A 23,838-nucleotide genomic window follows, 5' to 3' on the forward strand; every position below is an offset into this window, starting at 1 on the left:
GTGTCAGACCTTTGGTGGAATCATTCAGAATGTTTCAGTGCATTACTGCAGGAGCAAATCGTTTTAGCAGAAAACTCTTTTTCTTTCTTTTCCCTCTCACTTCCATACCATCTCTCCGAAAAGAGAAGTTAAGCACAGTGGGAATGTCAGCTGTGGGAGTAAAAGGCTATTCATTGGCCTCAATCCTGCCAGCTTTGGCAGGATCAGTGCTTTGACTAACATGATGTCTCTGCAGATACAGTCTGCTTCATGAACTGTCAAGTTTTTATCTTTTAAAAAAGATCGAATGAAAGATGCTTAATTGACTTGTAAATAATACAAACTGTAATCTGAATTAACAGCACTTTAAAGCAGGATTAATCTCACAGAACAGCATCTTCCCATGCCATCAGGTGACTAGATCTATTAAAATAATCCTGAACTGCTTCTTCAAATCCATGATACAGAATTTTACAAATACAAGCAATTACTCAGTATAGAGAATATAATATGGAAGCTACAATGCCAAAATAATTCTGACAGAGTAGAATGCAGAATGAAGACAGACTTTCCTTATTAAACTTTTTATTAAAATTGAGCTTTATTTTACATATTTAAAATATTTTATATCCAAGTTACGCAATATGTATGAAAAAAATTGTATGTGAACACTTGCATAAAAATATGTAAAATCATGACCAAGCAATATAAAGCAATATATAGCATGTTCCAAAATGTATTTCAGGAGTAGAATACCTGAGTTTTCAATAAGCTGGTTTCCTGCGTTTCACTGATTTTAACAGTTGTATTTAATAACGTATCTGATCTCATATAAAGCACTTCTTTGGTTGAGAAAAACTTCACGGAAAAGGTGGAGATCAAGCAGAGATATTACTCAAGGCCTGTCTTCAGAATCTTCTTCCCCATGATGATCCACTGTTTGAGATGCTAGGAAGGACTCCCATGTAGCAAGGCACTTAAAAAAATCCACAGATACATATTAATATAGCAACTTCTGTAAAACTGGTAGCCAAGGAGAAAAAGCAGCAGAAAAAAAAAGAGTACGTATGCATTGTCACAAGCTGTTTTTGTGGGACCGTGGTAATAGCAAAATATGGTTTCCTAGGCAGCTCAGTGATATGCAAAATGTTAGCCAACACGCTGGGTGAGCTGTAAAGGTCACTTTTACATAATGACAAGCACACAGTGTGAGCATCGTAATTGTATGTGTTAGCATGGGAGATGCTAACATTAATTATGCTCTTCTTTTATCTCTTCCTTTAGTTACAGGCAAAGATCTTCTCTAAATAGAAAGCACAGTCACACACAGTTCCTTGGTAATCTCCATGGATTCCTATAGCATATCCAATATTCTTTCCAAGTTAAATTAAAACATTTTTTTCTAAATACACAGATAATTTGTTTTTCCCCTGAGTAATGAGAAAGAAATGGGACCAGAAAGGCAGGGGGCTGGGGGGAGATTGCCATATTTACAGCAAATGTATTTCTCTCCTAATGGAAGAACATATTAATAACTGTGCAAACTATATATATGTATATTATTGGAAGCAGTGTAAGTGAAAAAATAATGATAATAAAAACCCCCAAATGAATTGTAGTTCAATTTGGCTTAAATGAGTGTTGGCAGCTTGGCAAACCTTTATAAATCAGAAGTTAGTATTGAGGATCATGGCAAGCCTATTGCTGGGTAACCCATGATATGCTGATGCCTGTTACTCAGCATACCAGGTTTCTGCCATTTCACACCTATCATTGAAACAGTGCAGCCAAACTCATGCAATAATTCTGTTTTGAAATGAAAACATTATAATAAAACTTTGACTTACACACTCATACTTACTGCTATTGATAATGCAGCTTATTTGCTTCTTATGTACAGTTTTTTTATGAAGAATTTGAAATATTCATAATAAGTAACTCTTCTGAAAATCTCAACAAACTCTCTTATATTAAAACCTGAACAGCATACTCAGTTAATTCAAACTTTGAATTAACTCAGCCCTGAAAACATCATTTCCTAAGTGAAAACTTTTGCCATAAGCCATTCAAGCTAGAGTAATGCACTATTGCGCATCTACCTGCAAGGAGACAATTGGGCTGATCTGACAGTCACAACTAATGATAATTTATGAAATTTAAGAGCAAAATGAAGGAGATACATGAATGGAGATTGAATGGAGTTGGAGGAATCTGTGATGGTATGAGGAGGCAGGATCAGGGATGTCAATAGAAAATCTAACAAAAGATGGCAGCAGTTATGCCTCTGAAGACACAAAACCAAAAAGGGGCTGCATGATAATGCAAGAGATTAAAACATCTGATTGATTGAGATCACAAAGAAAAAGTATGTAGGAGCTTGCTTTCACATGGGCTCTTTGTCATTATCAGACATGTTAGAAAGTCATTATCAGATATGTCATGTTATCTGCATGTTCTCCTCCACACTACATAAACCATAAACCTACTCCCCCAAGCTTATTTTTGTGATCTTGACAGATCTAATTTCCTTTGCTTCTTGCACTGCACAACATTGTGATGCTGTTGAGAGCACACTGAAGGTTTGAATTACTGTGAAAAGAGAGGAGTAACTGGATAAGACTCACAAGCAAATCTGCATTTCTTCACTGGCCTTTTGGAGAAATGTTATTTTGCAATGGTAAATCAGGGAGGAGCAGTGAAAGTAACGCTAGCTAGCATGAACAGTGATCTGCAAATGTTGCAAACTGACTTCTGACTTAAAAGGTCTTTTTGACCTTTTGTTGAAAGCCTTTAAGGTTTGTTCAGTAGTCTCCCTTTCTTCATGTGACACTGTGGCAGCTGCATCTATCTGAGGTGTCTGAGCTGGAAGGTGGCTTCTTGGTTTAAAAATGTCAACTAGCCAGCTGCTAGAAATGTGTTTTCACTGTGGTACTCATCCTCAGATTTCTATTTGCTAGAGCCCAGACTGGATTGCCATCCTAGAAAACTGCAAGGCACATCTGTTTTTCCTAAGCTTTTCCTAGGTGTGAGACAAGAAATAATCAGTTTCTTGAACAGTGTTTTGTTGGCAATGAATGAATGTTGCTTGTGTTTTTTTTTTTCTGAGCCACGGTTTAATTTATACTATGTAACTTCATATTTTGTCATTTTGTAATTTCAGTAATGTCTGGTAAAGTACATACATCATATTTACTGTCTTGAATATAAAAATAGATCCCTATTATCTTTGCAACACAGAGCCAAAACACGTGTTAAAATGCAGTCACACTACATTGCTTCTTCAGATAGATACAACTTACCAAAGTCTTTCCACACAAGGATGCAGAGCATTTTTTTCAGTTACACAAGTTATTTGGTTTTTAATTTATCCCCACTTATATAACCAAAACACATTTTCAAAAATGTAAGAGCAATGGTGGCTCATTTCACTGTCAGACATCACAGTGCTGCTACAGCTGACAAGTTTTATAATTAACCGTACCAAAACAAAAGTAGGTCTCTGTGCCTTAGGCTCAAGCTTTTTATAACGTGAAGCATGAACTGCATGAACGACATTTTGTTACTGATGTACACTTCAGCCTTATTACAGAATGCTTTTACAGAGTTCTCCTGGGAGGGTGAAAATGGAGATCTAAGCACAGGATATGCCCACTTTCACAAAAGAGACAGAAAGGAGACAAAAAGAAAAACCAAACCCAGGAAATTAAATGTGCATGCATAGTGTTGAAATTCATAATCCAATTACTTGTAAAAGCCCAGCAGAATACATTAGAAAATCTAAATATACAAAATGAAAGAGCTTAAATAGGCTATTTTACCTAAAGTATTCTGATTACTAGTGTTCTGCACATCTGTTCTACAACACCATTTTTAGAAATAGCAGCAAGAGGTTTCCATATACAATTGCATATTTAACTAAAAAGGAGATTTAAAAATAGAACATGTAGTAGGGATGATAACAGAAGCAATGTGTCATATGCCATGTGTTTCAGTTCCCTGTTTTCCATGGTTAATACCTTAAAAATATCCTTTGTGATGACATTTCCTAGAGTAGAATCTGAAAATGAAGTCTTCTGTTTTTTTAGAGAGAGAGACAGAAATCATGTTTATAGTTTTTGAGTGCAAGAAAACAAAAACTAGAGTGTATACAAATAGAAAATGCTGACTCCCCTTATATATAAAAAAATATTCCTGAAAGTATTTAAAATAAATGTCCATGTCTGAAATGACTGCAAATGTTTAAACAGCTGGACATGGCAAATACAAAACCAGAGGCTACACTTTAAAAGATGTATCTTAGCACAAGGAAAAAAGCATGTTATTTCAGTGCCCAAACTAATTAGATATAATTCTACATTATAGGGGGTGAAGGGGATAAACATTATTCCTGCTTTTATTACAGTGCGTATAAGCAATGGAAAACCAAACTGATGTATTTGCTGGATTTACAGTGTCTGACCAGAGCTTACTCTGGTCTTGTTTTATTTTCTCTGAATATGTTAACAAAGTTTTTTGCTGAGAAAATTAAAAACTTCTTTTTCCTTGATGCAAATATCCTAGAGATTATGGCAAACATGAGGAAATAGGAATTGGTAAATGTTTAATTGCTATTGTTCTTTGATGCCAAAGTACATTCCTAGGTGCCTGGATTGTTGGCTAATATGAACCAGGATGACTTCAGATACACTAGTTAAGTAACAAGAACTTTGTATCTTGTTTTGGATTTAGTAACGCTCTGTCCTAAGGGTGCTGGAGAATATTTATACCTAACTTAATGGAAAGACCTGGTGACAATCTGCTCTCTCAGCTGTATGCTCTGCCCTGTGGTTAGGTTATGATTTCAACCACTGGGAAGATTGTATCTCCCGTGAGCTAAGAGGTGTGCTAATTCAGGCCATTGTGTCGTACCTAGGGCACGGGAAAATGCATAAAAGAAATGGTATGGCATTGAGACACACTTCATTCAAGGACTCTTCTGTAAGGCAAACAAACTGGTGTTTTCTTCTTCAGAATGAGAGGTCCTGATTTCAAATTAAAACGTTCTCTTTTCTTTTTACATAAAATCCTTCTTTTTTTAGCAATGCAATTACACTCATTTTTAATACAGTAAGTTCTAAATCTTGCATAGGGAGAGACTTAGCATGTATTCAACTCTTTTTTGTAAGAAAAGGAAGAAAACTTCATGAGCTCCTGAGACCAACTACAGGAACTGCAAGTGACTGCTCAGTGATGGTAATACTGGGCTATTAAATGGCATCATATGCAGATGTATTATGCAGATTGTACAATATCAAGGAAAGAGTTTGTTCTCATAGGTCTGCATAGGAGCACCCCATAAACTCGAAACATTGGGCTTTAATTAGTATCTGTTACACTGAGAGAGTCAAAGAGACTGAGATTCCATAGCCATAGAAACAAAGGAACACTTCTTACTCAAATGCTAATCTTAAAGGTAGGACTTCATTTTTTATGGAAAGCATAAGAATCATATTCTGATGCTCAGATTTCTGAGATTCCCTTCCTAAAGTTTTACCTCTAGGCAGCAAGCACAGGAAGATGCTAATGTTTTGTCTGTTTGTTTGTTTCCTGTTGTATTCAGGACTGCAGGACCTATCATTTGTAATATAAGGTCTTCTCCAATAATTAACTATCAGCAATAACAACAGATCTCAAAAAAAAAGCACATTTTAGATAAAAATTCCCCAAACTCTTCAAATTAATTTTACCAAAATCTCCTGAATGCCAGAATTGAGATAACGATTTTCTGCTAAAAACAAAGCCAAAAACAACAACAACAACAACAACAACAACAACAACAAACAGAAACAAAACTTGCTAAGCCCTCACATTTCAGCCAGGTTAGCCTAATGTTTGTTATTACAGCAAATATTTTTTTCTAAAATCAGGATCTGTCAGGACATAACAGGACAACCACTTAAAGTTTTCAAGAAAAGTACCAACAAAGAATAATGTCTCAGTGTAAACTAACTTGTCCAGTATTTCAGAGACTACTTAAGAAAAGCCACTGGTACCTGTAGAACCATTTTTCACATATTTGACTTAGTGATAATAATTTCATGTATGAGCTTTGACATTCTGAAATGAAATTCTAATTAAGTGAAAAACATTTTTAGACAGGAAAGAGACAAAAAGAATTATTTTTGTGTTTTAACTTAGCTAATCATTCATGAAGAAAATATTCCAATATATTTAGCACTGATTTAATATACATATTCATGATATAGAAACCAGAGATCATCAGTAGCTGTAAAAAATGTGAGAGGATGCCAAAAGTTTGCTGCTTGATTTCAGAAAATATTTTGATCTTCATATGTAACAACAGATTGTCAATGTCCGCACATCTCACAGGCTGCATCCTAATTAACTAGACTTGATGATCAAGAGCTCTGTCTTTTCAATTATGTTCTAACAAAATGATTTGTAAAACCAGGACACTGATTTTACATTGAGGCTAATGGACAACCCATAAAAAGACTGGAACGTGAGACTGGAAGACACAGATATCAACATATATCTGTGAAAAATACTGTTTTTTGATTAGTAGATGGGCAACTGCTTTACTACAGGAGAGCCTGAAAAAAATCAAGATACTGAGATACTTTCAAAACAAGCACAACATAAGCAACATGTTGCCTCTGAAGAAACTTCACAGAATGCTTAAGAGATTTTGTTACATGTATTCAAGTTCTGTTAGAATATCTTACTTGGAATTTTTACTAAGAGTAATAGCTATGCCATTTGAATTGAAATTAAAATTGTATTTCAACCATATCGCTTTCTTTCCAAAGTAGTCAGTTTCAATTATAAAAAGATTTGATTTAGTAACTGTATCCATTTGTGCATTTTGAAAAACGTGCCATGAGCTTTTCATACTGACTTCTCAAACTTGTATTGCTGTTATCACAGTGAAGTCTGACTTGTTCACATTCCTCAGAGAAATAACAATGAGAACTGTCTGAGTGTGCTGTTTTAAAAGGAACCATTTAAGTGTTTTTCTCATATAAAGTAATTTATAAATGTGAAGCCTTCCAGGGGGCTTCTTCACACAGTCACTGCAAAAGGCTTCTAAGCTGAATTAGAGCAGCTGACATGCAACCCAAAAATATCTCCCAAATTCTTGTGGTTAGTAAAACAAGACTGCCCTCTGTTGTTGATGAACTCAGGATCAACCACTTGGGCATGAATAAAATATGTTTTGCTTAAAACAATTCAAGTTAATGGAACTGTGTCTTTCTTCCCACAAAAACTGATTCTGAAGTTAACACAAGTTTGAACTAAAATGCAACATTTATTCTTTAGATACAATGCAATGATTTCTCTGCTGAAATAATCAGTCAATAATAACTATTGCTATGAGAAAGGGTTTTACCTCTTCATAATAACGGAGATTATTGTCAGCCACATTAGTGAACGCTGATCTCATATCATACTGCATGTTTTGCTTCCACCTGTCCCAGTCTGCTTTCAGAGCGTTATTGGCACATTCCACTTTATCTTCAAGTTTCCCAATCTCCTCTGAGAACTAAATACAAATTGTAAACATAAAAAATAAAAATATAAAAATCAGTAGAGTTAGCATTTTAAAATTGATTGAAACCAAGTGACTGTAGTGCAGTAAAGTGAACAGAACTGCAGAAGCAAGGTTGGTATTAAAATTAGCACATCAGTTCCTGGTGATAAATAATTTAAAATTTGATTCCTAATGAATAGCTCAGTACAATTTCTGAAATATTAATAGCAGGAATTTGAGAGAAGAACTAAAATGTTGCTGAAAGTATTTTTTGTTGACTGGGAAGTTACAGACTCTGGCACTTCTTTGCTGGCACCCAACAGTAATGCATCTAAAAAGGAAAACACTGAGGGCTTTATTGGAGCAAAATCAAGTTTACAAATGAGATTTGGCCAGAAGACTGAGGAAATTCTGACAACTTTTGATGACTTCAGGAGAAATCAGAATGAGGGGGAAAACAGCAGAAATTATACTCAGATTTCTTGCCCATCACCTTGCTGTCCTTTGGTGTGGAACTAATCCTGGTGTGACAATACAAGGGAGCAAGAAATACCGAAGTAGAGAAAGAACTTAAAATGGAGGATTTCAGCAAAGCAGGGACTCTTTGAGAGATCCAGAATCAAAACCTTGAGGGCAGCTGCTATGCAGCCATTATTTTCCTCTAATTGCTGGAGATGCACAAAGTGACTCCAAGCTAATGGGAATTAGAAATAGATAAAGGGCCTCTCTCTAGCGAGTCTTCTAGTCCTGTCACTAATTTTGTGCCTATTGTCATTTGCTAATCAGCTGTGTCAGTGCTGGCTGGCACCCAGTTGCAGAATGAGACAAATCTTCTGCAGCTACAGTGTGAATTAATGCCTTAGGACTGCATAGCATCTGTCTGAAGCAAACCTAGGGAGGTCAGGTACAAGCACCATCTATAAGGATCATAAAGCAGAAAAAGCTGATCTTCTTATATTGTTTCCATTGCAACTCAGGTACTGTACACCTTCCTCTTATTCTTTTTACTCTTCTATAAGGCAAAGTGTTCTTTCATCATACTTCTCTGTGAAGTTGGATAGCTCTCCTGTTAAGTGCCACAGAGCTGGTGCTTACATTGATAGGAACTTCCAAGTCTTCTACAAGATCTTCAAGGGATGCTTAGGCTATTCACACACTGCAAGAAAACCAAGCTTCAGAAAAGGACATGGAAAGCTGTGGTCCACAGCCTTCAGATCTAACCATACACAGAGGGCAGCTCACCAGTGCCATAGCTGGAGGTGCTGCAAACAGCAGAAACAAGCTAAGTGACTCTATCTGGAACAGGCATGGAACCTGAGCCCAATCCTTAAAATTGGAGGTATCAGGGGAAGATGACAGCTCATACACGTTGCTGTGTGACTGTTGTGAAGAAGAGACACGTATGTTTTAACCAAGTAACTCTTGTTTGTGTACATTTTCACTACGCAATGCTCAGAAGTCCTGTTCACAGTCCATATAGCCAGCATAAAACCAATTCAGATTCTGACAAAATAAAATCCTTATGTTCAAATTAGGCAAAAACAGAGTAGCTAGGAAAAATGAAAGAAATTTCAACCAAATGTTTTTTCCCACACTCCATGATACAGAGAGGAATAAATTTTTAGTTAGACTTTATTTCTACATTGACTTTCCTTGCTACATTTCTAGATTCATGAAATATTGGACACTATTTAAGAAGAAAATGAAAAAACATTATTTCTATTTCACCGAAAAGCCGAAGTTCAATTATCCAGCTAGACCAGTAATCAAACTATGGGCAAGAGTAATTTCATCAACTACCAAAAGTGTATTCAACATGAAAAGGTCAATCCAAAGATTAAATATGGGGAAATTACCTTTAAAGATATTACAGGCAACTGGATTAGGTATCTTGGGCATGCCCCAAGTTAATTGCCTTACCTTCTAACACTAAAAATGAATGCACACAGAATACTGAAAATAGTGACTATTTGTAGATGATTTAGAGTAAGAAAGGCAATTGAATCCATTTTTCTGCTTTTGCAAGAAAAAAAAAATCTTATATAAAAATGAGCTAGACTGCATGCTTAAAGAAATCTGGCTTCAAAGTCCTGGAATCATCATCCTCCCTTTATCTTGACCTTTGTATCTTTAAGGCATTTATTTTACAGTTTGTTTTTGTCTTGCCTTTTCTAGGAACTACAAATTTCTTCTATGGTGTAACTACAGTATGATGTGGGCAGGCAGACTGTTCTACATCCCTGCCTGGATATGCGGTTTAAGCACTACCCTCTAAAGCCCCCCAGTGTATCAAGGTGGGGGCTGAACTTAGGGTCTAAAGACAGAGTTATGCCACACTTCATCTCAACTAGAAAGGTTTAAAGTCTACTTTTTCACAGCTGAAAAGAAACATACATACTATCTATCTTCTTCAGCTGAAAGAAGAAATCAAGAAATGGCTTGGTTTCTGAACAAGTACATCCACGTAGTGTGTACTTGTTTTACAAGGTTTACATTGTTACAATTTATCCTACAAATTAAATATGATCCTAAATCCATTTTCTTACACTGACCTCATTGAGGCAGCTAGAGCAACAAATTAATTCTTACACCAGTGCTTCCTGCAGGAGGACAGCACGGTGCTCACCAGATGTTATACCACTGGACAGAAGCAGTAAGACAGGCCTGCCAGGGCAGAGCACTACCAGCCATGAACAGGGTGACTTGTAGCCAAAGGGACTTGCAGCAACAGCAAAATTACCTGGTAAGTGACATAAAATTGTATAGTATCTCAATATGCCAAACAGCATGACCTTGTATCTACTACACGAATTAATCCTTCACTTGGACATACAAACCCTGCTCAGCCTGAAGTAAAACATAACATACATTCAGAATGTGATAGATTTAGCATTTGTTTTCTTCACTTCAAGCTTGAATAGCAGAATCCATAAGTCGGCATTTAAACCTGTCAGGTTCTGTCGGAGCAGATTATACCAACCTTTTGTCAGAATTAGTATTAGTACTCGCAGCAGTATCAAATCTATAAAATAGCTCCTAGACACTGAAGGAGGCACTGGCTACTCCTTCAGAACAGAGCATAGGAGCAATGAAGCCAAAATGGTAGCCTCTTTACAGCCAGAGCTCTGGAGGAAAGAAAGGCCTAGATGAGTGGGAGGGCATTCAAACACCCCTCCCAAAAATCTGTCAGGAGGCTGCATCCAAAATCACAATCTTCAGATCTTCCGTACTTTGAATAACAGCCACCTTCAACACCTACATTTTGATGGGGGAGGATAATTTTGGGGTTTTTAGAAGCATCACAAATACCTGTCCTAAAAGCCCATTAGGAGAAGCATGTCTCAAGAAAATGTTTATTCCTAGCTAATGAACCTGACCTCTTACAAGGTTTAATCTGTGATTCCAGTCTGTCAGCTGCACCGACCTTGGGAATGTTTTGCACTCTCTTGCTGTATAACTGCCTGCTTGCTAAATCATTTAATGTTTGCTGTGACCATTGCTAAAGATCTCACTGCCTTTTATCAGCTCTACGGACAGGCTGAGATTCCTTATCTATGGTGGAAGTATAATTCAAATAAGATTAGAGTTCTTGCAAGTCATTGTCAGCAGAATTTCTGGCTACCAGATTGCACTGACAAGACCAATCTGATGTCTGTGAAATCATTAGAAGCTACACAGGGTATGTCTAAAAACAGAAATGTGCAAATAAAGCCAAAGTCAGCATTTGACACCAATTCCAATAACAGAACCTCTGTTTTCAGGCTTTTTTTCCAACCTCCTCTCATTCTGAAAGCAGTCGGGATAGAAGTGTCAAGAAAATAGGTCAACATGTAATAAAAATTAAAAAACAGTAAAAAACGTTCAGGAAACAGAAGTTACTTGAATAGTTAAAAAATAGCAGTGCAAAACTCTCTGTGGACAAGCTACCATTAATGGAGAAAGTCTTCCATTTTTAATGAAGAAAAAAGTTAGCAGGATGCAGCCGCCACTCAATTAGAGAAGACAGGATTTTATGATCAGACTAACAGACTTTGCTTTGCTGCTCTGATGTGACTGTAAGAAAAGTCAAGATCTCAGCATTTTTTGAAATGAGTAAGAAATAGAGAGCCTGGAAAGACAAAGCAGAGATCTGAACTCCTAGGTAACCACACAACCCACAGGCTTTTACCACAGTGGTACCAAGGGAATGCAGGAACAGTTAAAAAAGACCAGGTTCAGTGGAAGCAAGGACAAACATCTCATTACGGAGCACAGAGTTGTCAATATCAAATCAATGGTACAATCAATGCAATGCAAAAGGGAAAATTATTCCTTTTTGTTTATAACTGCTGAAGAAAACCAAGTGTCAGCATCTTGTCTGAGGACTCCATCAGATTATACCAGAAATGCTTTCTTAGAAGGCCATGTCCTGCCAGGCAGTGTCCCTGGGACACTGGTAGACAGCAGTAAGGCCAGCTGCTAACTAAGCTTTATGAACTGCATTTCAGCACTGAGTCACTCTGTGCAAATACAACTGTTTTTAGCAACAAACTATACAAGTGGGAAGTACTGATAAACGGGATGCAATGTTGATGCAAAATTGATTTAACTAACTGCATACAAATAACTTGAGCAATGACCTATAACACGCCTTCTGGCCAGATGAAGTTCTTAATATGTACTCTATCTTCACATGCAGCGCAACTAAGAGACCTGATCCATGATATAGCCAGCATGAGACCTCACTTACCAGTTAATTGGCCAGTACATAGATACATATATTTTGTAGATAGACTGAGAATAGAAATAATTAAGTAAAGATTTGCTTGAAGATGGTCTTTGCTGATTCCTACAGATGTGAAGTTAGTGTTATGAAACTTGTTAATTTATTACAAAGAGTAGTTTGTAGTTTCCCTATAAATCTTTGGAAGCAAAAAGCAGAAGTGGTTCTCCTGGCAGCCAGTGACCTTTCTGAGCCCTACCGGCTGGTTGCCAGACATGGTGATACCCCTGCACATCCCATAACCCCAGGCCAAGGAAACCATACGAGCCCCTGCTCTCCTTCATCCTCCACTCTGTGTTACTCAGAGGCTGCCACCATCCCTGCCCTGCAGATTCACAGGTTTTGCCTGCACCCACTGAGCCTTTAGCACTGTTCTGCCCGCAAGGGTAAGCAGGATGTCTGGGAGGCAGCCAGCCTGGGGTCACGGCTGCCAGCTGGTGGGGACACCATGCCAGGGAGCTGAGAACATGGTGGCCAGGTGAAGAGTGGGCAGCGGGCAGTGGGTCAGCCTGTGCCCTCTAAGGGTAGCATGGCAATCTGCTGGCTTTGCTGGCAACCACAGGCAGCAGAGGACCAAGACCCATCCTTGCTGCCCAGCTCCCAGCCTGCTGCAAACTGTGTCCCAGACTAAGGACAGGAGAAGCAGCAGGAGTAGAGAAACAAAACAGATAAGAGAGCAGAAAGGCAGTAAAATGAAAGGACAGTGTAAGCAAATAATTTCTGTTTCAGGAAAAAAACATAAGTTTTTGCTGGCTGCTGCATTATGCAGAGGCAAATTATTATGAAATACAGTGCAGACATCACAGATACCAGATAGCAATAATATATTCCTACTTATTCTGTTAATTGACAGAAAATCAAATGAAAATACACACCTCATCTGCCAAAAGATATCTAAATGGCTCATCTGCTAATTGCAGCAACTAATAAAAAATATCTGAAATGTCAAGGACCTTCTTCAATGTACTAAAAAGCTGCAGTGAATAATCACTAGTCATCTAGTCATTTTTATATATTATTTACACTGTAAGATACTTGGTGCTAACAGTGTGTGGAGGACATTTAGGCGTTAGAGATAAAAAAGTTTTCAAAATGCCAGTTCTCTTCTTCATCGGATTTGTAATGTGCACAGGTGATAGCAGAGCAGTGTGGGAAACCATCCCAAGACCAGCACTGCATTGTGCTGCATTGCACACGAGTTGACCAAGACCAGAAGCAAGCTGGTGGCAGTGGCAGGAAGGCGAGCTGCTGAGGCTGTGCAAACTCATCCCATTGAGCTTTGGTGATGGCTTAGAGGATGCTCAAGTCCATGTGCTATAGGTATGACTGCATTAGAATGGAGGTGTCAGCTAGTAAAAAATATCCTAAAAAATAACCAATCCTGAAAGAATAGGATGCAGAAATTTTCATTTTAAATATGTCTCATGAATGGCTTTGCTCTTTCTACCTCCTATTCCTTTCTCATGTCAACAGAGCAGCAGCTACAAGAGCACTGCAGCAAGTCTTACTTTAACTCTCAGTGTGGAAGAATGCTAAAAATAAGCTGCTGTGCCATCTGCATTGACAACACATGCTCCACGAACGCCCACTATTCCCAGTCCTTTGCTGTAGCTACCTATCCACTGAAGTTCTGCTTTTTTCTCAAGGTTGCCTTTGCCTGGCATGTGTAGCTGCAAAGTCCCCTGGTTTCCCAGAGGAAGTACAGGACACAGAGACACCATACAGTTACAGTGCATGGCTTCACAGGACATGCATTGTTCAGGGGATTCACTTTCTGCAATTAGAGTAAGGCCTGGAATATTTCAGCATTCTGTACAAAGACATACTCACCAGATCCTTGTCTGTCTTTTTATTGGCTAAAGCATCAACTTTGGAATCAAGCTCGCTTTGAATTTGGTCTCTCCTTTTCAAAACACCCTTAATATAAAAAAAAAGAAACACACAAACAAAAAAAAAAAAAAAAAGAATAAACTGAATATATTCAGAAAACCATGGTATTACAGGTGAAATTTTCATTTCTGATGTTCATTTGCTCTGTGACCTTGAGCAAGTCTTGAACATTTCTCTTTACCTGAGTTTCCGCATCTGCAGAAGTACACTCAGGTGTGATTAACTCACAGAAGGCATTAGTTCTTTTCAAGAAATAATCAAACGAAGGACAAATACAATTACAAATCTAAAATACCTCCTCTTACACTACTTTGCTGCAACTGATTTTACTTCTTCATATAACTAACAGATTTTCGGTATCTACCTCTAGCATAGGGCATGTTGAACTAGCAGAGGACCCAAGCAGCTCTACCTTCTCTAGCCGTCTTGTCTGACTGTGTTCTCTCTGATATCTTCTCAGTTCAACACGAACGACATAAAAAATGGAATAAAAAAATAGGAGCTGAATTTTCAAATAATTTTTCAATGTTTCTTCTAGAACAGATACTCACTAGAAAAGCTGGTAAACCTGGCTTTGGACAGCTCTGAGTAATACACTGGCAGTATGTACCCACATAAGTCTACCTTTCAGTAGCTCAGAAAATCTTTTATTTAGATAAATATAGAAAATGTTTAGCTGTAAGCACAGAAGCAAAATAAATAGCTCTGGAAGAGCTGTCCATCACATTACAAATGCTTTCTTTTCCTTTTTTTCTTTTTTTGTATTTCTTTTAGCCTTTTTAAAAAACTATTGTTTTGATTATATGCTGAATTTTATCACAAATACTCCTTAAATTATAAGATAAAACCCAATGATTTTAACGTTGGTATGTTACAACCATAGGCAAGTGCTGACTTCCAACTGCAAATAGAAGAACTGTTTTATAAACATATCATTATATTTTAATAATATTTTGTATAATTAATGCTATTCTGACACAAAATCCTCAAATAATTGCGTGTGGACCCATAGCTAACTTACTGCTGCAATCTGTATGCTGAAGCTCAGCAGGACAGAGTTACACTCTCCAGATTTGCTCTGCTTCTGTTGTGAGTCAGCTAGAAAGGAGCCTGTCTCGATGTAAATATTTAGCTACAAATTCATCTCTGCCCTCAGCTTTCGGCTGAACTCACAGCACTGGAAAATACAAAGTCTAATCCATTGTACTGATCACACCTTCTGTACATATGCCAATTATGTTAGTGCAGCAGCACATAAAGGTGCCTGCAGTGAAGGGTTAAACACACCCCAGAAGTCAGGTTTTATTAGTGTGCGACTTCCCCTATTGTATTTTTAATATAAGCAGCCCCCTCTCCAAACTGTGAGAGGCAAGTAAGTTATAGGAAAAAGAAATCCATGGTGAATGAAAGGAAAAGAGCAGTGGTTGAAAGGAATGAGCTAGAGGAGCAAGACTTTCCTCATTAATCCTCTGGCAACTTAACATTGTGTTGCAAGCACTTGGACATTGCAACCAGAAATAAAATGAAAACAAACAAAACAAAATAAGCAACGAGCAACAGAAACTTGCCACTGTGCATTAAGAGCTTGGGTGTTATTCTGTGATTTGTACAGAGAAATCTCCCTGTAGGCACAAAAGGGAGGACCTGTACAAAGGTGAGCCAAGCTGTAGAGAGCATGTCTTAATAACATGAGGGATGGAAAGGCTCACAGGTAACAGACTTAGAAGTTCTGAAAAATAAGAATTGAAGGAGGAAATACTGCAATTTGCGAAGATATTCATCTCTTCATGCTTTTAAGTACATTAATACCTATCTCGACCTACCTGCATGTACATTTAAATAATATGGCCTGTGAGATATGGGATATTTTCTATGGTTTCTCTTTCAATGAAACTAGTCGCTGCAGCACTAGTTTCTAACTTTCAGAAGCTAAACCTATTGAAAAATGGACAATGTTCTGCCCAGTGCCAGTAAAGGCCTTTGCTGGCTGAGTTAGCTTGGCTCTTGCTGTACACATGGCCTGTAGCACACTCAGCTCCTGCTGCCCTGTGAGCTGGGTTCCTAGCAGAGACACAAAAGCAGACACTGCAGCTTGCCTCGGGATGGCAAATCCCACAAAGATGTGTTTGTAGACATTTTTTGCTTTCTGAAGGCAGCAGAGTGGGAATTATGACATGCTAAAATCAGTTTTGGAATTATGTTGATTATCAATCAGGACAGATTTTTTATATTCTCTCCAAGTGTAAGAAAAATACATCCATAGAGGTAACTGAGAGCATCAGCTTATGGCAGAGGCTAAAACAAGCTTATGACACAGGGACTGGAAGCTCCCTGCTGTTCTAGAAAAAGAAGAAGTAATTTAGGAACATCTCCTAGAAAAGGAGAAACCTCTCCACTCCTTCTCCCCCGCACAATCTGTTACTGCATATTTTAGCACCCTCAGAAGAGGTCTTTCTAACTGCTTTTCCTTGAACCTTTCTGTGCTCCAGCCCTACCACACACAGCTCTAAAACCAGACTTTTGTACTGCTACCACAGGCTCCCTGCCACACAAACTACTAAGCAGTTCTTGTCTGAAATGGGTGCCTCTTGCCTGATTGTTAATCAGGAAAACAGGACAAACCAGATTCTCTGCTAACGGACAGCTCTCCCATTGCCATGCACATTTACTAACAGCAGAAGGGTGGCCACAAAATATTTTTCATCAGTTACGGACTTGCTTCCAGAATCTGTCAATGGCCTAAGACAAACTTCACATACTGCCAAAAGCAATCCTTAATGAAACCTTACCATCAGAATTTCACTGTAGAGAACATACTCATGTATGATTGGTAGCAGATTTTCAGAGAGCCCGGCCATTCGTTTCTCTGTAGCTTTGCAACATTTGTCAATGCAGCTGGCGACGCCTTTTAGGGAGTCTGCTATATCTTCTTCTGATGCTGACCAGAGTGTGTGGATGGGGCCATACTCCTTCATCTCATTAAAATACTCTTAACGGGGACATAGACACAGATTAGTCTTTTGTTCACTAACAGATGTCTAAGTGATACTAACCACAACCTCCTATTTACTGTGAACACAGCAAGGAACCAGCAGCTTTATTTTAAAGTCCCAAAAGGTGCAGACAACACAAGGAAGTTCATTCCAGTTCTGTTTTTGATATCTCCTTTAGAAGTTTTTATTAATTTAAATAGATGGATACCACAAGAGTTGCTTCTCTGTGTCTTTATATCAAGTGATAATTTGTGGAAGGCACAGAAGTCACTGTGATGTTTGGTAATACTTAGCTTGGGCAAGCCTGAATATGACCTGAAAACAGGACATATTGAAAGCATAATTTTAACACAATTGAATTTATAATGAAGAAATGTCCAAAAAAAGATGGACACACACACAGCTGTGTGCTGTGAAGAATCCAACATCTACTATGAAAGCATTTCAACAAAAAAGCATCCATGCAAGATGGAACTGAAAATCACACGTTAAGATACTACAAACATTCTCAAGTCCTCATCAGTGCAACCTGCACACTGGTGTTCTGCCTCTTGCTATTTGGAAAATCTAGAAAGAAGATTTATTAAGCTTTTGGGATCACGTCAAAATTCATAAGGTTTTCCAAGAAATATTTTGGTGCTGATGACTTGAATGTAAAGACCTCAGCCAGCTGGTTCCACTGGAATGAGCCGTATCAGAAAGAACGCTTTTCAGCAACATGAATTTTCATTTATTAAGACCCCTCTAACTTGGCATGGATGTGCTGAGATCTGGCTCTGCACACTAAAGCACAAAGTATCAATTATTAGAGAATACAGTGTAGCACTTCCAACTTCTACTATATATAGAGTAACGTCCCTTAAGTGCTGACCAGTAGAATCAACAGTAATCAACAGACCTAGACTGAGATCAGTGTTAAGCTCAGAAAATTAATAATTTAGAGCTACAAGTGGGTGTGCAGGCTGCTGTTATGTAAGGAAAAATATGAGCTTAAGTAATCCTTCTCTCTAAAACTCTTAACAGACACAGTTTCCCATGACAGAAACTACTGCCAACAGTAAAGCTCTTGAAATTAAAAAATAATCTACTTGGCCAACATGTGGGAAAAAAAAGAACGCAGAATGAAACTAAAAGAGACACATACAGAGTTCCAGAATCTACACAGCATTATAACAGTATGAGACAGCACAGAAAACTGACTCTTTACATTCCATTCAAAATGCAAAATGTCACACAGCTCTCCAATAAGCACAATAAAAAGATAGCCATACTTGTTATGTTTCTTATTTTTAAGTTCCTTTTCAAGCAGGTCAATGATGTGTTAAAACCCTCCCTATTACCACGTTGCTGTAGTTAACTTGAAGATCTGCCAGAACAATGACCATTTTGGAAAACATGGTACAAATACAAATCTCTCTTTTCCCCCGTTTGCTGAAAATAACTATTTTGCTTGGCACAATGAAAACAAATTTACTGTTTACAGCAAGTCATTTGCCAATATATCAATTTCTTAAACCCATTAGAAATATATTTGTTTTCTACTTACCCCTTTCTTCCTTGTAAATTCTATGAGCTATTTTGTCCAGTATGTTTATTTTGTGACTAAATGTTTCCATATATTCATTCATTTCTGCAAACATTTCAGGACGATTTTTAACTCCTCCTCTTACTGAAGATGCTACGGCTCTTACGGTCTGTCCCATTCTGCTCAGCAAACCTGGACCCTGCTTCTTGTGCGAGGAGAGTTCCTAAAACCAGAATGTACTGTGTTTATTTGCACATACATATTTAAATTCTTTAGAAATAATAATATATGATTTAAAGCTTTTTGTCTGTTTGTTTTTAAACAAAAATTGCATACACCTCAATGAAAAAAAAGACAATTCAGATGTCTTTTTAGAGGCAAAATCTTACTCTAAGACTTTCTGAACAGACATAAAGATACTGTGCACTGTGCTCTTACAAAGAATGACCGAAGATGCCAGAAAACCTTTACCCTTTTGTTCTGTACAGTGAGTTGACTACTTTGCAATTTAGCCTCTAGAACAGGAAAACAGAGGTAAAGATTGCATTGGGAAAAGCAAACAATGATCCTACAGGAAGAAGTAATCCAGCTATTTTTTTGGAACTGTTTTTACATCTTGATAGAATAACCTAAAGTTCAGAGGATGGCTCTGAATACAAAACTCGGATCTTCACACACATCATATAGTATTGTGAATTTGTCACAGAAATCCAAACACAGCAACAAAAACTGCTGTGAAAGATACAGTAATACTTATGGCCACACACAAGATAGCCAAATGCACAGAAGAAAAGGCTTTCTCGGGGAAAGAATATTCCAGAAATTCCACATCTTCTTCTGACCGTTTTGCAACAAGCCATCAGAGGATGCTGTTGAGTACTGATCTAGGGAGGCTCCTCATACACCACTACTGACACACCATGTGGTTCCATATAACTGTAGATAAAAATAAAGCCATTTTACCCAGGCTTGTGCAGTAAGAAAAATTTTGAAGTCTTCATTAAAAGTTAAGGTTGGGTGATCAGCAATACGGTTCAAAAATTTATGTAGAGCTTTTCTTCGAGTCTCGATGAATTCATCACTAAATCGTTCCACCATTCCTTTCATCACAAATTTTTCTGGCAATGGCTAAGGAAAGAAAGAAAGAAAGAAAGAAAGAAAGAAAGAAAGAAAGAAAGAAAAAAAAACATATTATATAACTTGCATACTATCATACATATTATAATAGCTTTTCTACTTGCTGAAAACATAGCTATGACCTTGTAAAATTCACCACATGAAAACCAAATTGTTTCAAAGACAAACGTAAGAAGTACCCTTGCAGAATTTTTAATTATCACATATACATGCATATAAAGCTACTAATGAAAAGGTTAGTTTAATGTTTGTCAGATTTCAGAAACCCCAGAAAGACCTCAAACATCTTTGTACAAAGCCAGAAAACAAATTAATAAAAATAATATAAGTTTTAGCAAACAAACAGGAATAATTAGTGTTGGATGTGCTTCTTCAAGTTTGCTCTTCAACCAAAGAAAATCCTGATATCGTCGTCGGACCTCATATTCACAGGAGTCAAATTCACCACGAGATGTCTGAAAACAATGAGCAGAAAACACAGGTCCAGGAAGTTAGAATAGTGGCTAAAAAGCACAATATCATTTTACATCTTGAACAGATGTAAATTCTAGTTTGCTCATGCTATTTGCTTGCAGTTTTTAAAGCACAATGATTAATTGTTTTAGCAGATAAAACATAATTTTTTCAAGAAATCAAAGTTCTACTTAAAAAAAAAAGAAGACAACACAACAGATTGACTTCAAATAATCAGTCTAACAGTGTTTCCAAAAGATTTCAATCATTACTTTAGTGTGGTGTTTCCCTTTTAACAATCACAGTTATGTTCATTTCATTTAGGGCACTTCCGAAGGAGTTAAAAATCAAAGAGTGAGGAAAGCCCATTTTTTAGCATTTTGGAAAAACCAGAAAGAGCTGATATATGTCCTTGAGGCCTGCTGACACCACCCAACAATCCCTGCTTTCAACGCATGAAAACTTCAGCATATCATAGCACATTGCCCGTGCTGTTTAATGGATTCTTCAATCCATCAATCCCAGTTTTGTAGCCCTTTGTCAGAGCTCGCCAACAAATCTTTAGTACTTAGAAAAAATGCTTATTACAGCATTGCAAAATTGCCAAACCATGAGATTTTATCCTTGCTCCATCTTCTGGAGTCAAGCTACAAAGAGCCCAGGTGTTCAGCAAAGCAATGCACTGTTTAGCATTCATTGTTGCACAGCGATTTACAGCGTGACGCAAGCACATGGCAAAAGAACTCACTCAGACTCTCCAACCTAAACCTTTTTAAGGACTGAATAAACTTTTTCAAGGTATGTGGGAGGAATGCTTTTACTTTATCATCAACAACCAGCACTTCAAATTAAATATGATAAGGAAGGATGAAAGAGATAAAGAAGCAAAAGCAATCCACCTTACAGCCCTTCCATATTTGCCTGCAGAAAAAGATGTTCATTCATCTACAAAAAGATGCATGAAGTGAAAATTATTGCTCACAACCTAATGAAGATAGCTCTCTTCCTACTCTTTTAAATATTTTATGAGGAATTGATAAGTTCTCTATTTAAAGACGAGTAATTCCCATTTGAAAATTTGGTTTTAAATGTATCTTTTAAAAAGAACTCAAAGTCAAATAAATGAACACAGTAATTCTCAAACCACTGCCTGCAGAATATTTGCTGGTAATCCCAAAAGAGCTGGCTGGTCTCACAGCGCTGTCTTTCTTCCTTATTTCCAGTAAACAATTTGCATTCAGGACAGCTGAAAATGCACTGTGTTGTTTGCTAGTATTACTTTTTCACTTGAGAACTTTGGGAAATCATATGCAACTGCAGGTTGGAAACAAATTTCCAGGTGACAGCGGGTACTACTACAGTTACTGAAGAATGGAGCTGAAAGACTTTGCAGCAGCTGAGCTTCAGGCAAGGCAGCTCTTTTCTCAGTATAAAAAAATCATGCCCATATACATGTGTGTATATACTTACACTGATTTTTTTGTTTTCAGAATCAACTGCACAATTACATATGATTACAGTGGTCATAGCAGAGTCAGAGCACAGTTTCAGTTGGGTAGTAACCCAGAGAATGGTTCACAAGAAGGCTGAAAATGCTATCGCTGTTACCTCCGTGAGGCTCTGAGGTTTACCCTGATCCTCATCTAATAGATGCTTACCTTTGTGACTACTCTGTACGTAATAAATGTTTCAATGGCTGTAATGTGGCTTTCAGGGTCATCAACAGTAACGAAGAGATCTTTTAATTCTGGTTCATCTTCAAATTTATACTGGTTTATCATAGATGAGGGGGATATTGGCATTGAAGGACTGAATGAGTTCGCCTCAGCCAGTGACGTATCCTGCAGACAGGACATGAGAACATCCACGCTGAAACATATTTATACACAACCAAACACATCTTGGATGCTAAAATGGTAAGTTTTAAAATAAAACTTAGGACAGACAAAAGAAGTGTATGATCTGTAACAAGTCTATTATTCTCTTCAGTATTTGCTTCGGTGAGGATATAAGGAATGAGATTTATTCTAGAACTGATCAAAGCAAAACGGTACCTTCTGACAAGAAATTTATGCACAGCTAGAGAACAGAACTTGCCTGTGGATGCTAAAATGAGTTATGAATACAAGCAGCCAGTACCTGTGCAGTTTGATTACCAGCTTTGTTAACATTGTTTGCAGCATTATTTCAGGACTAAGTAAGTTTCAGTTATTTCTAGTAAGCTGTACTATAAGAAAGTATGACTTCAAAAGACCAAGACAAAATCCAATTTTGAGTTTTTACTGGAATCAGATATTTCAGCTTGCACATATTTTAAAATAGAATTTGAAATAGAAAGCTTTTACAAAGACATGAATTTCATCTTTAATAGGTATGCATGTAGTATAAAACTGCTGTTTAATTTCTTAATTAAATTAAACCCACTAACTACAGAAAACAGCATAATATAAATAATATATGTTTAAAAATAATGAGGATAATTAAAACAATCACGATATTTGAAATATCATTTTATGTAGCTTTTCTAATATATCAAATACAGTGAAATATTTCAATGAACAACAAACTTTAATATTCATTGGTGTTTTCAGAAAGTTTCCTAAAAATCTGCAAGACATAAATAAAAAATAGAAGTGCATGTAGCAAAAATAAACAATAAAAAAGTAAAACTGCTTGAGGAAGCAAAGAGGTCATAGTGTAATGGGCCCAGTTAGTGGGAAATCGCTTCCTCAAGTTTACAGAGCATGAAAATTGCGTTCTCTTTTCAAAAATTTAAGAAGCTGATATGCCAAATTGGATAAAAGCTGAAGGTTTCTGCAGGAGGTCAGCACGTGGATGAGCAGCCGCCTGTCGTGTCGGCCCACCGGAGGCTGACCAGCTCCAGGCCCTGTGCCCCTGCTGGCAGCTGGCGGGGTGCTGAGGAGCTCACCCCACACACACGGCACCGCACTGGCCATCTGCAATGGAAGATGCCTTCTTTTTGGGGGGCTTCTCAAGGCAGAAGCCCCCTTAATTCTCTGCAACATATCAGCAGCTTGTTTCAGGCTTGCTTGAGCTACCTCTCCACTTGCTTTACAACGCAGTAAAATCAATTGCTTGTCTAAGCCCATAAATAAGCAATATAGAATGGTTTGGGTTGGAAGGGGCCTTAAAGATGACCCAGTTCCAACCCTCCCACTAGAGCAGGTTACCGAAAGCCCCATTTGCCTGGCCTTGAGCACCTCCAAGGATGGGGCACCTGCAGCTGCTCTGGGCAACCCGTTCACAAGGCTGGCTGCTCTCTTGCAAGATAATCCCAGTGGCAAAAGTAGCCCGTTGTAGTGCCTTGCTGACTATGGAACATGCAGAAAAGAGATGTTGCTGATGAGAAAACTGTAAGATGTCAGAAGTGGGAATGTATGAGTCCACACAAACCAGAGCTGTGTACTGTCAGGTGGGACTGAAGAGTACAAGACTGGTATCACTGAAGCTGGGAAGAATTTTTCCTTTGGCTTTAACCGGGCCAAAACTATCTCTGGGACATGTTCTTCTCCCTTTTCCTGCTCTAACCCTCATTTTCTATGCAAAC

The 23,838-nt window shown here is 37.7% G+C and overlaps 1 protein-coding gene across 3 annotated transcripts; it reads right to left on the reverse strand.

Annotated features, from left to right (window-relative positions):
* Positions 1-764: 764 nt before the first annotated feature.
* On the reverse strand, positions 765-22,141 carry SNX7 (sorting nexin 7). 3 transcript variants are annotated; one of them, XM_010715614.2, is made up of 8 exons: positions 21,929-22,141; positions 20,162-20,272; positions 19,644-19,808; positions 18,702-18,903; positions 16,952-17,151; positions 14,103-14,189; positions 7,370-7,522; positions 765-955 (listed from the first exon to the last, which is right to left on the reverse strand). In XM_010715614.2, exons 1-8 carry the CDS (start codon positions 22,124-22,126, stop codon positions 875-877), a joined length of 1,197 nt encoding a protein of 398 aa, XP_010713916.1. In that variant the 5' UTR covers positions 22,127-22,141; the 3' UTR covers positions 765-874. The 3 variants fall into 3 exon arrangements, with proteins under 3 accessions (XP_010713916.1, XP_010713917.1, XP_019474036.1); XM_010715615.2 differs by lacking the exon at positions 14,103-14,189; XM_019618491.1 differs by lacking the exon at positions 7,370-7,522.
* Positions 22,142-23,838: the final 1,697 nt, after the last annotated feature.

Source organism: Meleagris gallopavo, chromosome 10, assembly GCF_000146605.3.
Source record: "Meleagris gallopavo isolate NT-WF06-2002-E0010 breed Aviagen turkey brand Nicholas breeding stock chromosome 10, Turkey_5.1, whole genome shotgun sequence".
In the NCBI taxonomy this organism is placed as follows: domain Eukaryota; kingdom Metazoa; phylum Chordata; class Aves; order Galliformes; family Phasianidae; genus Meleagris; species Meleagris gallopavo.

Bases quoted from the DNA above. Each gene is read 5' to 3' on its own strand.
- SNX7 (XM_010715614.2), bottom strand. From the start codon at position 22,126: ATGTCCTGTCTGCAGGATACGTCACTGGCTGAGGCGAACTCATTCAGT. The intron at 18,904-19,643 runs GTAAAATGGCTT...TTCTGGTTTTAG, and splicing joins TTCTTACTGCACAAGCCTGG to GAACTCTCCTCGCACAAGAA. The intron at 7,523-14,102 runs GTGAGTATGTCT...ATTTGTATTTAG, and splicing joins AAAAGACAGACAAGGATCTG to TTCTCAGAGGAGATTGGGAA.